This window comes from Coloeus monedula, assembly GCF_965178545.1.
Source record: "Coloeus monedula genome assembly, chromosome: 1".
In the NCBI taxonomy this organism is placed as follows: domain Eukaryota; kingdom Metazoa; phylum Chordata; class Aves; order Passeriformes; family Corvidae; genus Coloeus; species Coloeus monedula.
Window position 1 is genome coordinate 71,258,635 of NC_138781.1, and position 15,827 is coordinate 71,274,461.

Consider the following 15,827-nt stretch of genomic DNA (forward strand, 5'->3'; position numbering starts at 1 on the left):
CATCTAATTTATAAAGTCTCCTTTTCCAAGGTCTTTAAAACTTTGAGGTGGAAGGAATGTCATAAGAAAAAAAAAAAACAACCAAGCAACCACCCAACAACCCTCAGGTTTCATCTGACTGAGATTGTAACCTTTTTATTTCAACTGATAGATATTTCAACACATCGATACTAATATTTTACACCGGTACATCACCTCTTCTAGGTTCCAAAGCATCTAAAAACCATAAATATGTAAAATAACCTGTAAGTGTAGGTATACATTTACTGATAGATGGTTCATTACCAAAAGTAAAATTGCTCAATAATGAAACTACCAACTAGCTTTTAAAACGGGAGCAAAGCATTTCTTTCAATTTTCCCACTGAAAAGGAAGGCTTTCTGTATAATTTTAGATCTTCATTGATATCACACAAGCTGGAACACTGCTGAAACAATATCATTTGAAGATATTGCTTAAAGAAAGGAGCTGAAGAATTAAAAAAGGCTTTGCAAAGAGCAAGGCCATTTTCAAGGCAGAGCTATTGGTTTTTAATTAAGTGCTTTGTAGATGTTAATATAAAAGATCCTACGAAGTCCTGCCAAAGCTTAAAAATCCACTCACAATTTCAGATTTGCTCCCCAGCCAGAGGAAGGCTCAGTGTCCACTTTCAGACTTTAACACAAGGTACAAGTCTAAATGTCACCTTGTATCAAGATAAAGTGTTTCACTGGAGAAACAGGACATTTGTCAGGATCATGTTATCTGAGATGACTAACGCAGTGATAGCCCTGAGTCTGGATTGTGAAAATGTCAGTAGTAGGACAAGACTAGTTCATTCTTTTTAGTAAAAAATGTTAGTTTGGTGTTTAGTAGTCTTCTGTCAAGAATTGCGTTTTGATACCCTGCACAAATAGACTTGCCAATCTAAATTTTTTTCCATTCCTAACATTTATGATCAGACATACAAGTATGACATCTGCAGCAGAGTATATTCCATTGGAAAGGAATCATGTCTTCATCAAATCTCACGTACACTAATGTGCAGTTAAATCAGGATATTTCATGGCCAGCTGAGATTTTGTGGGGTTTATCTCTTAACTTCGCTACTACTATTAACAGTGGGGATTAGGATGATTTTCTTAACCCTACTTTTATCCCTCCTCTTCCTCCTTTGCTGCCTGCCCTTGGGTAGCGGCTCAGTTCTGGCTGATCTTTGATTTCACAAGATCCCTAGTGATGTAGCTCTCCACAAGACTCCAGCTCCCCTACTAAATTTAGCTGCCCTTGCACAACGAATTCAATATTTGCCAGGTGGAGGAAGGCAGGACGGGCAATTGGATGGATAGAAGCGGTGCAATGGTTCCTGAGAACCCCCGGAGAAGGGAGGGACGGTGTGTGTTTGTAACCTGAGGGCATCCCCAGGGCACATCAGGGCACCTCCTTGCGAGTCGCTGAGCCATCCATCGAACCGAGCAGCGCGGGGCCGGTCAGGACGCCGGGAGTGGGGAGACCCCGGGGACAGAGCTGGGGCTGTCCAGAGAAGGGCAGCGAAGCTGGGGAAGGGTCTGGAGCACAAGTCCTGTGAGGAGTGGCTGAGGGAGGTGGGGGTGTTGAGCCTGGAGAAGAGGAGGCTCGGGGGAACCACTTCACTCTCTACAAGTGCCTGAAAGGAGGTGTAGCCACGTGGGGGTGGCCTCTTCTCCCAGGCAACCGGCAATAGAACAAGAGGAAATGGCCTAAAGCTGCGCCAGGGGATGTTCAGGTTGGACATCAGGAGGAATTTTTGCACAGAAAAGGTGATTAGGCATTGGAATGGGCTGCCCGGGAAGGTGGTTGGAGTCACCATCTCTGGAGGTGTTTAAGGACAGACTAGACGTGGTCTCACTGACATGGTGGTGTTGGGTCATAGATCGGACTCGGTGATCTGAAGGTCTTTTCCAACCAAGCTGATTCCGTGAAACCCCACGGGCGGGCACTCGGCCGCGCGGCCCCAGCGCCGCCACGGCACCGCCCCCGCCGGAGATGGGCACAGGGGCGGCCCCGCCCGCCCGCCCCTCACGGCTGCCCCGCCCCCTCCGCGAGGCCACGCCCCGCGCGGCCGGGGACGCGCAGCGCAACTGCGCACGCGCTCTCCGTGACCCCGCTGGTCTTCCCTCCCCCCGCAGGGCTGAACGCAAAACCCCCCTTGGCTTCTGATTGGCTGACCGGCCCCTTCGGGCCAATGGCAGCGGCTCTTCCTCCGGCGGTGCCTTAGCTCCGTCCGCCAATGGGGCGCGCGGTTGTTGCTGCCCTCCCTCCGTGGCTCGCGTGTCCCGCCGTGCAAGATGGCGGCAGCGGTGCGGGGCGCGGAGGAGCTGGAGCTGCTGGAGCGGCTGCTGGGGCTGCCGGGCGGGAACAAGTACGGCGTCCAGGGGGAGCGGAAGGTGAAGGGAGCGAGGAGGGGCCTGGAGCGGGTGGCGGTGGCGGCACGCGCGGGAGGGCGGGCGTCCTCTGGTCTCCTTTCCCCGATGGTTGCTTCCCTCCCAGCTTCCCTTCCCGCCTCCCTGGCAATTTCCCCCACACACCCATATGACGGTGGCTGCGGCCCCCCAGGTACCAGCTGGCATCTCCTTGAGCAGCGTCTCGCCTGTGCTCCCTGCAGCCCTTCCTTCACATGTGTTGTGGGTGTTGTAGGGCCTCCTGCCTGCCAGCCTGTAGGTTCTGGAAACCCCATTCCTCTGCTTGTGGGAAGGATCATCATGGGTCGTGGACATACTCGGCTTGACTTGTTCTTTCACCACTCCTTTTCCTGTGCCTGTGCGAGTTATGTCTGTGCTATCTTGGTTAAATTACATGGGGGGGGAAAAAAAAGATGCTGTTTTAATAATAGGAGCATGCTTGTAGTGAGGGCGTGTTGACTTAAATATTATTCTTTTAAAGTACTCCTACCTGACAGGAGATTGTAGTGGGGTGGGGGCCGGTGCATCTGCTGTGCCGGTAGTGAGAGTCCCGGGGGAAATGGCCTTAAACTGAGAGGGGGGAGATTCAGATTAGATTTGAGAAAATGTTTTTCCCTCTTGTGCTGGTCGGGCATTGGAACTGGTTTCCCAGGGAGGTGGTGGAGTCACCATTTCTGGAGACGTTTAAGAGATGTCTGGGTGTGGTGCTGGGTGAGGTGATTTAGGGGTTGCAGTGGTAGTGCTGAGTGGATGGCTGGACTGGATGATCTTAAAGGTCTTTTCCAACCTTGACAATTCTATGGCTCTAGATGTCTTAATGTTTCAAAGTTTGTATGGAAACACTAGGTTCCATGGTTTAGGAGGCAGTTGAGGCATGAAAAATGTAATATGGAGCCAGGAGTGTTCCAAATTTGTGAGCAATTTGTGTGATCCTACTTCCTGAAGAAGGTTGGTTGAGAAATGAAGCTCTGCAGTTGCCTTATGTTTTGGGATTTTTTAACTGACTTTATGATTAGAGTCCTGAATATCTATATGTATTCTTCAGTTGTGAAAGCTGCCTTAATTACTTAATTATTACAGCCCAACTGGTATTTTAGCACTATCACTGTAAAGCATAAGGCTGAAAAATTCGAGTAACTAGATCTGTCTGCAGTTTTTTCTGGCAGCATGCTCAGCGGAAAAAGCTTAATAGTAGTCGAAGACTCTTGGTATAACTATGAAAATAGTATTATGCTTTTAACTCATAGACAGACTCCTCTGTGTGGTCAGATACTTTAAAAGAAAGAGTGTTGCATTTAATCAGCTTCCTTCATTTTATGTCATAAATGACAGAATGGGCCTCAGCCTGTTGCAGTGAGTTTCAGTTCACTCACTTAATTTCTTGAGATGGTGGTTCAGTTTCCTTTCCCACAGTTGAACCTGTGCTGCTGTCACTCACAAAGACATGGTTAAAGCTGGAGATGTGTTGTGTTGTCCTCCTGGTACCAGTGAGCTCCTGACTGCTGTCAGGGCATTTGGGAATGGAGCAGTAGGTAGGAAAAAGCTTTTCAAGAGGTGTGGTTACTGCAGCCTGCTTGCTCAGAGACAAGTTGGATGGTACTGACTGCATGGTCTTAAGTCAGAGTCCTGAATTTGAAAACCAGTTAGAAATCAGTTAATAAGATTTCTGCCAGTGTTAGAACAAGCAATGTTATTTCTGACTAATATTGGCAGAATTTGCTTAATTGGAGCTAAAGGTGTCTTGGTTTGTTCATGTTTTTCTGTAAGAACTGAAAAGAAAACACCCCAAAGAGCAAAAAGTGAATACAGACTTGGTTATGATGGCACTACCTTTGCCATGAATGCTTCTAAATTCTAATACTTTGCTTCAAAGGTCCTTTTGAGGGAATGTAAAAAAACAATAGCCATTCATGTAGAGACTGCTTTCTTTAATTATTTGTTTAGTCTTCCACTTTGGTTTCCACTTTTAGGTTCCTGTTCTCCAAACCAACAGTGGCCCTGGGCTGACGGGGCTGATGACCATTGCTGCCCACCTGGTCAGGCAGGCTAGGAAAGAGCAGCTGCTGGGAAGCACCGCCGAGGAGAAAGCTGTGGTGCAGCAGTGGCTGGAATACAGAGTGACTCGAGTAAATGGAGGCTCCAGTAAGGAAGATATTAGAACAGTTCTGAAGGTAAGAAGTGCCTAATTACCTTGCTACTGAATTTTAGAGTGACTAGACCTTGAAGATTACGGTGCTAATGCGTGTATGAGCATCCAATTAATAAAACAGAGCAAATGCTGAAGGCTTGACAGTATCACTAAGTACTGGCTTTTATTCCTCTTGCTGCTTTTCACTTTTATTGACAAAAATACCTCAACAACCTGAAACGGGAAAACAGCAATAACTGTAAAATATATGAAGCAGAGCTTTTGCAGTGCTCAGTGGCTGTAAGGCTGTAAATTATGAAGGGTGTTCCACAGTTAGAGACTGTTCAGCTGCCTGTGTGAGGTTCCAGTTTCTTACTATCTTCATAAACCCTTGGTTATAAGCAAGTTGGTGTTGCAGGATAACACTTTTCTGATCATTTTAAGAGCTAGTCTTACTGATTTGGCAATTATGGGATACAGGCCATAGTTGATGCTGTGGTAATTTGTATTGATGCTGTGGTAATTTGTATTGATGCTAAAAGGAGGTACTGGACAAAATTGTGTGTGAAAAGTGAAATCATAAAGCAACCTCTACAAAACTGTCCTTCACATTGAGCTACTTTGTGTGGAGTCCTTGGTCTGCTATTATTAAACTTTTCTTGTAGGCTGAAGCTTACTTCCTCTTAAACAGATGGAAGCAGGAAAGAGAATCTTGAAGGTCACCCCGTTGTTTGAGCAGCCAGATGACAAGGAGCAGATAGCAAAGCTTACTCTGTTTTCCTTCTTACTCCTTGCAAGTGGTAATTAGTATTTTTGCAGTCTTGTGCAAACAACTTGAAGAGAAAATTTGCTTTACGCTGTTAAGCACTGTTTATAAAGTGTGTATAAAATAGCAGTGAAATTCAATCAATTTTTTACATGTTTATTTTTTTCTAATTTTGAAAGAATGTTTTAGATGGAGAGTTACATTGCTCAGTGCTGCCAGTGAGACCGAGTTTAGAAATAACTTTTTGAGCTGCGAGGTTGACTCTACTTAAAGCTGGCAGAACGTAATACTTCTGGCTCTTGCAAGGTGTGCAGAAACCAAAGAGAAGCTGAAGTAGCATTAGCATGCTGTTACTTAAAATCAAGGAAAATCTTGCATCTTAAAATGATACAAAGTGACACTTCATTACTCTTCGAGCTGACAGCCCTCTTAATCTTGAGGGTGGTCATGCCTGCCTTACCAACCCAGGGAAAATCCTGAAGAACCATTTCTCTCTCTTGAACCCCAAATAATCAGAGTTATCTTGGTTTCATTGTATCTGGGGAATATCTTCCACTGGTTAATCATAAGTTGGTTTACATTGCTTCTCTTTTTGTAACATCTCTGCTCTTACTTTCTGTGTGCAAATGCTATCAAAAGCTTCCACAGTCGTGGTTACTCTACAGATGCTGCATGAAAACTGTCTACACTTTAGGATTTTTAGAACTTGATTGAAGGAGGCACTGACTAAACAGGGTTTAACTTCAGGTTTAGCTGTGGTATGATGAGGTGGCCTTTGGAGGTCCCTGTTGTCTAAACTTTTATGACAAATGTCACACCGTTTCAGTCATTCTTTAAACAAACTTGAAACTTGTGATGCTTTTTGTTCTCCCAAACTGTGAGAAGACCGTGTGAGAACAAATAACTAACTTCCATTTATCTTTCTTGCCTTTCTATCATATAAAAACCAAAAGCAAGTTTTCTGTCTTATTATCACAAAATTCACCTGCTTGGGATGGTTTTAGTGATGATACCTTCATTGTCAGCACGTACGTGTGAGTATTTGCAGAACTGCATTGCAGCATTAAAACCAGATGCAGAGATATGGCAGTTTCCTGCTGAAGCTAGGATCTCTTTTCAGCTTTGGCCTTAGTGGCACTGGCTGTGTAGAAAAAATAATGTGCTGAAATGCAAATATGTAGATAAATCCAGTGTTTCCAAGCAAAGTAAAATTTCCTTACTGAGAAACAATGTTAGCTGAGAGAGAATCTCTGTCTTTAAGTGCAGTCTAATATTACCATTTAAGTTTTGCTGTGGAATTTTTTTTAGCAAGTGTCGAATAACCAGAATTTATTTTAACACAAGGCTGCTGTGGAATTGTTTCAGCACTAATAATTGCATAGCATAGCAATTAAGGGGTTTTTTTTGTAATTTGTTCTCTTGCCACCATGATTAATCAGAAAAGAGGCAGCCTACCATTAAAGTGTACTGTGCCAAAAGGGAGTATGGGTGAAAAAAAAGAAAAACTAAAATAGGGAGGGAAGTCTGAGGCTGTAGTTTTACAATGTGTCTGGAATACACAATGGCAGTCTTGGGATGGTTGCAGCCTAGAGCCACAATTTATAATAAGCTGCGCCAAAAACAGTTCAGTCACTTCTGCTATAAACTTTAGGCTGCCTTAATTTAACCCTTAACTGATGTGGTTCTACAAAATGTCGGTAGATAACTGGTTTCATGTTTGTGAATTTGAACAGGAAGGATTTTCTGTTTGCTTTATGAAAATAGGTTGTTAAATTATTCTTACTAACATGTTGCCTAAAGCTGTTACTTGGCAGGAAAATAATGGTGGAACAGACCATCTCAACAAGGGGTTTTATATTCTTTCAGAGCAAATGCCACACTGTTCAGAAGGGGCCAATAAAAGGGCTTGTTGAGTTTTGTCTAATTTTGATTTGTGCTTCTGTACTGGGCAAAATTAATGGGAGCAGTACTTTTGCTGCCAGTACTTTTGCTCCATATCTGTTCCTCAGCAGATACGTAGGAAAAATGAATGTCAGTAGCAGTGATAGTATAATATCCAGTGCATTATATTAACTTTTCCACAGGATAAAAGAGTATAGTCTTTTGTTTCTTTGATTTTTAGTTAGTGGTAAATTAAGCTGCATAGGAAAAAAAAAAATCAGAAAATTTCTGAGTTGTCATGCAGGATAACTAGTGTTTTTTTCTGCTCGTCGGGGAAGGAACTGAGAACCTTTGTGCAATCAAATGTCTACTTAGATGTTAGTGAATTCTGTTCGGGAGATTTTAATGTCTCTGCTTTATCAATTTTAGGTATTTTAAACCTGAGGGTTCTTTCCACCTCACATCCCATCTTCAGAAACTTCTGCAAATAACTGGTAGCTTGTTAAATTCACAAAAAAGCATCCACGTAAATATAGAGACCTCTGGTCTCTGAAGGATAATTATAACTAAGAATCTTTGTGTACTACTTTCAGTGTCTCATACAAAACAATATTCCATTATTTCAGTTAGCTTTATCCCAGTTTCCTATGCTGCCTGGCTCTAATCATGAAATCCATTTAGAAATCTGAATAAGAGCTGTAATTTTTATTTAATGTGCTTGCTTGAAAAATTACTGTTTACACAGGTACAAAAGTAGGTAAATCCATGCTCTGTTCATGCCATTAATCCATAGTTCTGTACACTGTTTTTGGGAGTTCTGAAAGGGATGCTTCCCTGCTTTGGCAAGCCTGTCCAGCAAACATTTTTCAAACTTCAGTTTCCAGTGTTCACTTCTTTACCTCTTCTGTTAGCACTAGGATATTTTTGCAGACTTACAGGTTTAAAGATTGAATTTTGATTATTGCAGCAACATTTGTTGGTTATTTTTCTTCTGTCTTTTACAGGAAACTCAGTATGTTGTATATAATATTCTTTCAGACCAGGTTTAGCTATAGTTTGCCAGTTAGAGAGAAGAGTCTTACATGAGAATTAAAAATATATCTATGTACCAAAAGTGTAATTCTGCTTTTCTTGGATATGGCTGCAGAAACCCTTTCTTGGATTCTGCATTGTCAGGGGCTTTCCTGAAGCATTTGGGAGTGCTCAGCTTTGTCTTTGCATGGTGCGAGAGATATAGAAGCATTTAGGGCATAAATGACCTCGAGAATCTTGCTGACTGAAAGGGCAGGATGTGCTTGTGTGTGTAAGGGAAACACACACACCAGCAGGGTGTTGTGGGCAAAATACCCAGAACAAAATCAGAGTGTGATTAGGTCCTGAGTTGTCATAAGAAGCAACTGTTCCTTTTCCAAGCCACTGTCACAACTTGTGGTGACTGGCAGGGATTCAGCGGCTTGAGCAGGTTAAATGGATTACAGGCCATTGGATTGCATATTTAACAGGCAGTAAGCAATACTGGGGGCTGGTCAGAAGTGTGCTGTGAATGGGATGTGTTGAGCTGTTGCTAGATATGGGCTGTAAATTGGATTTTTTTTTTCCCATAGAACAAGCAAATGGAAATCCATCAGTTAGTCCATAAATAATGGAACAGTTCTTTCTGTTGCTCATACCCAAAAATGGTGTTTGAATTGCTGCAGTTGTTCAGTGTATGTTAATGCATTGTAATGCAGCTATGCCTTAAGTACCTGTCTGAAATTTGAGATAGAGTTTCCCGAGGGATTGCAACAGTAAGTTTATATAGTTTCAAGCAACTTCCAGGACTATCTTAGTCTTTTAATTCTGGGTTTGTATATATGTAATTCATTTGAGTAGTGGCATTCAGTACATGAAAGGCAAATGATTCAAATGTCAGCCAGCAGACCTGAGTTTCCTGCATGTAATAGAAATTCTATACAGTTTTGTGTTCATATTTTCATTAATCTCTCCAGGACAGGAACACTATTTCACTTTAATACTGTGGTCACTTAAGCAAACTTGACTTTCAGGAATTCTGGCACATTTGGCTATTAGCCAGTTATATAATCATCCATGGGAAGCATAACCCATGAGGCAAGATTAACTAAATGTGCCTAATGTACATGGAAAAAAAAAATACTTTGGTGTTTCTGAATTAGCATGACTTGCAGAATGAAATTAGAATATCTGCCTGTATTTTAGGGGAGAAAAGTACATGTTCAAAACCAGAATTGTAAACTAATGCTAATTTATACAAGACTAAACCATTTTTGTCAAATTTAATTTGCTCAGTTAAGTGACTTCATAAAATTTGATGAGCCAGAATAAAGACTTGTTCACGCTATAATGGCTTACCTTGCCTTTAAAGTTTTAGGATTTTTTTATTGATGACTATTTTGAGTGTACACGTGCAATATAAAACTCAGAATTAGCATGCTGTAATTTCTTTGATGCAGAAATCCAAAATTTTGAGCAGGGAAATAACTGTGGTGATGGTGCCTTCAGAGATAATGAGCTTTTTACTTTACAAAATCTTGATTCCATAGCCTAAGCTAAGAAGAGTGGGGGAGGAGGGGGAGAAGATATAATTTCAGTGGCGTTAGTTTTTATTATAATGCATGTGGAATTTCTGGTTAATTGAAATGAAAAATGCTGGTCAGAGAATTTGTTTCAAAACAGGCAAGTTTATGGGGCCTTTTTCCTAGTAACCAAATCTCTAGGTTTGGGGTTTTTTTCTTCCTGCAAGTTTTTTCTTCTTTGTGCCTTTGTGTTGCGTGTAGGAAATTCCATAGAGCTGTAGTTACATGTTTGAAGTAATTCGAACGCTAACTAACATGAACAAAGCAGTAAACCAGTCTAAAGAAAAGAAGCTACATAGCCAGGGGCAGTTGACCTTACGGAATTTTAACTATGCAGGGGTTAATATTTTTCCCTGATTTACTCTAATAAAAGAAATCAAAACAGACATGGGGAGGTTTAAATATTACAGAAGTGCAGGAGTCCTGTCATGAAGACGTTATCGAAGAATAGTAAGGTGGCTTAATGGAGTCGAATTTGTCAAAAGCAAATGCAAGGTTAGATGTCTTAAAATCTCAATATTTTAGTTTTGTGGTTTGGTCTTGGTTTATTTTCAATGTATGTACTATAGGATATCTCTGTATCAGTAAAATTATGTAACCACAAAAAAGTGCCAAATGCTTTAGGCCAAATATAATTTTTCAGTTGTTCACTAATTATTAACCCCCTTGTCCTTGCCTGAGACTCTTTTTTTCAGTTAGAGGTTGTCTGAAAATGGAATATTCTGTAACTGAGACTGAAAAAATAAAATTTTTAGAAATGTTAGTTACGTTTAAGCTGCTTACCTCTGTTTCTAGGGCAGGGGGAGGGAGTGGCTTAAGCAGATGTTGTGTGCTCCTTTTTTTCCCTTCAGATAAGGAAAGTTTCCAAAACCAAGGAAAAGCTGGGAAACTGGTTTTTTGCACATGTCTGAAAAGAATATTGTAAATACTATTGGCTTGTGCTGGAGTCGGGGTTAAAGTAGGTAATTTCATTTGTTACTACATTTCTTTAGAGGAAAGTAGGGGGCAGAAAGGTGCATAAATTGGATGACAAGTAGGTAAGATTTGGAGAAAAGGAAGGACAGGTAAAAAGGTAGAGCTAATGCATGATGCCTGTGTCCTCAGAACTGATAAACTTGAGCAACACTGAGCCTGTCAGCCTCTTGTTTTCTGGCAGAGAATGGTTGCATACAAAAAGCCATGAAAGGGGGTCTTTCTGTTAATACACATTTGAAATATTTACTGAACCTAAATAGAAGCCTCTTACTATCCACCCTCATAGCCTCTGATCTGGAGCAGTTGAGAGATTATCTTAAAATGCTGAAATGCTCTCTTAGAGGCTTGGACAGCAGCTGAATTGACAATATCAGTCACAAAGAATTGCTAGCAGTGATTTCAACATTAATAAAAGCAGGTTTCAAGCGATAGCAGCTGATGGGTTTCAAGCATTAAGCTTGAAACACCTTGTCTCCCACCCCACTATGCCTGTGTGCTTCCTTGATTCTTACACATTTGGAGCTCCAGAACCTTGCTGATCAGCTGCACAGAGTCCTGGAGGACAGGCATAGCTGCTGCTGGAAGAACTGTATGCTGTCCTTTTATCATAGGGACTGCATTTTCGACTAATCAAATGTTAAATACTTGAATTTGCACGCCTGATAAATACACAACTCTTTAATTTTGGAATTTCAGTAACTTGAAGTGAAGAAAAGACAGACTTGAAAGTATTTCTGTGGAGTCAGCCTAAAATAAATTGCATTTCCATTTACAAAAAATTCACTAGATATAAAGCACTACTTTCAGAGACCAGCATTTAAATTTTACCTGATTCTCACTGTCAAAGAATGATATTTTATTATCTTGTCACTTACTTTCTAGAATTTTTTCTTCTTTTCTTGTCTTGTTTGCTGAGTTGGGATAATTTAAAACTGGTGTTTATTTTATATGCGTGGTCTCCAGAGGAAGTTTCTATTATTTTTAACAACTGCCTTTATATATTGTTTCACAAGATCAATACTACAGCAGTATAATGACTCTTCCTTTTTAGGATCTTAACATGCACCTTGAAGATAAAGTCTACCTTGCAGGAAGCATTTTTACCTTAGCAGACATTTTGATGTACTATGGATTGCATCATATCATGGTAAGCATTACTTGCATCATTTTTATATGTACAAGTATTATAGTTGTTATTTATCTAAAGGGCATTTTATTGTTGTAGAAGTTGACCTACTGAACTTATTAATGACAGGGGACAGAACAGAGGAAAACAAAACTTGGTTTTAAGTTTTTCATTTTATTCTTTAGTATGTAGCTATGGATCTGTCAGAAGACCTGTAGTGTCCAAATGCTTCAGTTTCCTCTGTGAAATGTAGCAAGGATGATACCTATCCCTGTGTTTCTAGGATTGAGGATTCTTGCCTGTTTGAGTCTGAAATGTGACTGCGCACAGAACTACATGGGGAAATAGATAAATGAAGCTGGAAGGATGTGTCAGAACTGAAAGTACTAACTTCATTAGTATTAGAGAAATACAAATGCATGTAAATAAAGCTCCTAAAGGATGACTACATGTAAAAAAGTTTGAGCCATAATGAATTGTCATTTGTGTTTCAAGATGTGAGTGATAAGAATTGATAAGGTACATAATATGAAAATAACATGGGGAGCTGGTTCTCAGGAGGAAAAGGGAAGCAAAACCACCCCAAAAATAAGTTTGTGCTGAGTGGGGAAGATGTTGAGATGTTTTGTAGTTAGCTCAGGCTACTATGAAGTGCTTAAAAATTGGTGCACCTTCAGTTCTGAACCCCGTGTTAATTTAAAGATAAAACAGTAGAAGCTCTTTGCATTTTGGTGGCTGCAATGTGTTTGTAAATGAGCCATTATCATTCTCTGGAGTGGGAAGAAACCAAAGGACTTATACAAAAAGGTCTACTGAATTCTTGGGAGAGGATGAAATCAGTCAGTTTTGCATTAGAAAACTGGGGGGGAGGGGGTGAGGATAATTAGAAGAAGATGCCTCTGACAAATGCATGTGTGTCTGAGAATTTAATTCAGTCAACTTCATGAATGGTTGCTTTAATACAATGAAAAGCAGAGCTCTGTGAGAAGTGTGGAAGAATACTACATTTCAAAATGAAAGTAGAGGGGAGGGGGAACCAAGTAGTGAAATACTACCAGAAATGAAAGAGAACTTATGTATCTGTCTTGACTGTCCAAGAGCAAAAGTTCAAATGAGTGTCAAGGAGAGGGAGAGGGAAGGGAAGCTTCATTTCAGAAGGTTTTTGAAAACACGCTAGAGTAAGTCACATAGAATTAATTCTGTTAAATCATATTTGCCTTGTAAAATATCTTAAGTAGTAGGATAGATGTGTTGACTACAGTGTCAGAATGGGATACCTTTCACATATAATATGCAGACATTAAAAAAACTATGCTTTCTGAAAATATGATTGAATATTCTGTAAGAGTACAAGTTCAAATGAGACTTTTAAAAAAACACTTAGGCAGGGGAAAATCCAAGCATATTTTAAATTTTGAGTTTGCTCTAGAGTAGACCACCTAATCAAGAAGAAAAGATACAAGTTATTGCTTTGGGAAATAGAACAGATGGTAAAAACAAATGACTTGGTGCTCCTGGGTGCCTGCAACCATCCAGACACTACTTGGGACAAGTTTATAGTACAGCATCTGTTTCTGAAATGTTTGATTTCATGGAAGGTAATTTTCTGAATCGGAAGGGTATAAAGGGCAAGCAATGGAGTGACTATTCCAAATAAATATGAAAATCTAGAAGCTACTAACCAGGAATTACATGTATTTTGAAGGTTTCAGAATTAACAGACAGAGGCAGGATCTTGAACTGTAGAATCTCGTGGTTTTCTGGGGGTTTTTTTTAATGTTTTTTTTTAATTATTTTTATTTTTCTTGTGATTGGAAGAGATTGTGTCCAGAGCTGGTGCTCTGCCCTAAGCTTTATGGGGAAGGCAGGGAAAGCTGCTGTATCTCCTCATGTGATGTGGTTCAGAGAAGCAGTTTGTCCTATCCACCACTGCTTCAGCTAAGCCTTGTGCAAAATAACAATGCATGTTTCTTATAATGCTTTAAGAAAGGAGGTAGAAATGGGAGATATGAGGCATAGGGCAAACCCCCAGATCTTGCTGTCCATCCAGTTGTCTAGAAAATTGATCCAAAAACATTACTGATAATACCTTTAAGGATACAGACTAAAAAGTACATGCTAACACAGACATTAGTGATAGGATACTGTAAATATTACTGACATACCATGATCATCCTGAATAGCCAAGTAGTGAAACTTTGAAGCCCTTCTGATGCACATTTCATTGCAAGAGTTTTTAAGACCAACCAATCAGTTCTTCACCTTGGTGTTTCTGAGTATAGATCATCCATCTTTGTATTCATTCCCTCCTCCTATCTGCATGTTGCCCTTCCCATTATCCAGGAGGGGTTCTGGAGTCTGATTCTTCATTGTTCAGGCTCATCCATTTGAACTGACTGATCAGTTTGTCTACTGAACAGCAGCAACTCTTAATTCTGCAGTTGTGTGCCTGCCTTTCGTTCTCCCTGTCCCTTCTAGTTATCTTAATAAACACAATAGTGCAATGTGTTTAAAAATCCATATTGTGGGAAAAGAATTATTCTTTCAGTCAGTGAGAATCAGATTCACAGGTAACGTTTCAGGCTTTTTGCAGACAGAATCTATTTTGAGTCTTTTAATTAGAAATACACATGCATAGTAATAAGGCAGGAACTGAATAGTACACGTTGTTCTGCATCATAATATAGGTCACAAACACCCAAAAGGTGTAATGGTTGATACTGCCTTTTCAATCAATATGATCTACATTGTCATATATACTTGATGTCTCTGTGTATGTAATATTAATGTTGTTGTCTTATAGACACTTCAATTCCAGAAATACATATGTGGATAAATATGAACAATGAAGTTCTACTAGGTTAAAGCATAGACTGCAGAGAAAGCATGAATTTAGAAGCATTGCTTGAGGTTAGCTTGGCAATCAGTAAGCATTAAATTCCCCCTGTGGTAATGAACTTGTTTTCATATCTATTTTTTATTTTAAATTATTTTTTTAAAAAAGTTTCCAGATGTCTTCATTCTTAAATATTTTTGACCAGCACAAATCCAGTTCTGTTTCTAGAGAAATAATCAATATGAAGATTGATCTGCTTTTATACTTCAAAAATGTCAGAACCAAGGAAGTGGTCTCAACTCTGTATGTCTGACTTGAAAATTCCTTTAATAAGGTTTGGAAAATTACTTATGGGTGAAGTTTATATCTGCAAATAGAAGACGCCTCAGTCAAAATTTTGCGATCAAACTGAATATGATCAAATACAAAACAAACTAAGCTGTTATCCTTGAGTCAGAACTACTAAAATTGAACTGAGACTACAATAGTAGTTTATTTTGGAGTTACTTTTTCCATGAGGAACATTTCCTGTAATAAACAGATGGCCATGAATTTTTGTTAATATTCACTGATATGTTGCTTATTTTAGTACTGAGGTAATAGGCTTTTCTAAGCAATGATGCTAAAAATAGTTCTTGAACTAAAATCCAAGAAAACCAGTTTTAACTTACAGAAAAGTTGTAATTTTAAGCTTATTCCTTTAACAGCAGAAACTCAGACAAAACTATGTGAAAGTACATGTATGTCATGAAATACACCATCCAGCTGTTGGGCTTTTTCTCCCATATCTAAAGGCTAAATTTAAAAAGTCAGATAGTCTCCTATCCTTTACTTGATGCTGAAGAGCTTCATATGTAGGCAGGTATTTTTAGATTTTCCATGACATGCAGGGTGTGGGAATGGGACTTTATGCCTGCATCCCCAATGCTACAGAAAGGAAATATAATTAAAGCTTGTGTATTTTTAGCCCTTTCAGAAACTCTTAGAGTTGCATTGTATGATAACTACCTTGGTTCCCTCAGTGAGCTTTACGGTGGAAGAAAAAGACTTTTTTTTCATGGAAAAAAAAAAAAAAAGCCTGTCAAATTAAGTGTCTGCTTC

General features: G+C 40.0%; 1 protein-coding gene across 1 annotated transcript in view; it reads left to right on the forward strand.

Annotated features, from left to right (window-relative positions):
• The first annotated feature begins 2,280 nt into the window (after nucleotides 1-2,280).
• Nucleotides 2,281-15,827, forward strand: part of BLOC1S5 (biogenesis of lysosomal organelles complex 1 subunit 5) — a 46,024-nt gene continuing 32,477 nt past the window's right edge. The window contains exons 1-3 of the mRNA XM_082280387.1: nucleotides 2,281-2,405; nucleotides 4,391-4,591; nucleotides 11,816-11,911. Coding sequence (XP_082136513.1) covers nucleotides 2,307-2,405; nucleotides 4,391-4,591; nucleotides 11,816-11,911 — 396 coding nt within the window. The 5' untranslated portion in view covers nucleotides 2,281-2,306. The remainder of the gene's footprint in view (nucleotides 2,406-4,390; nucleotides 4,592-11,815; nucleotides 11,912-15,827) is intronic.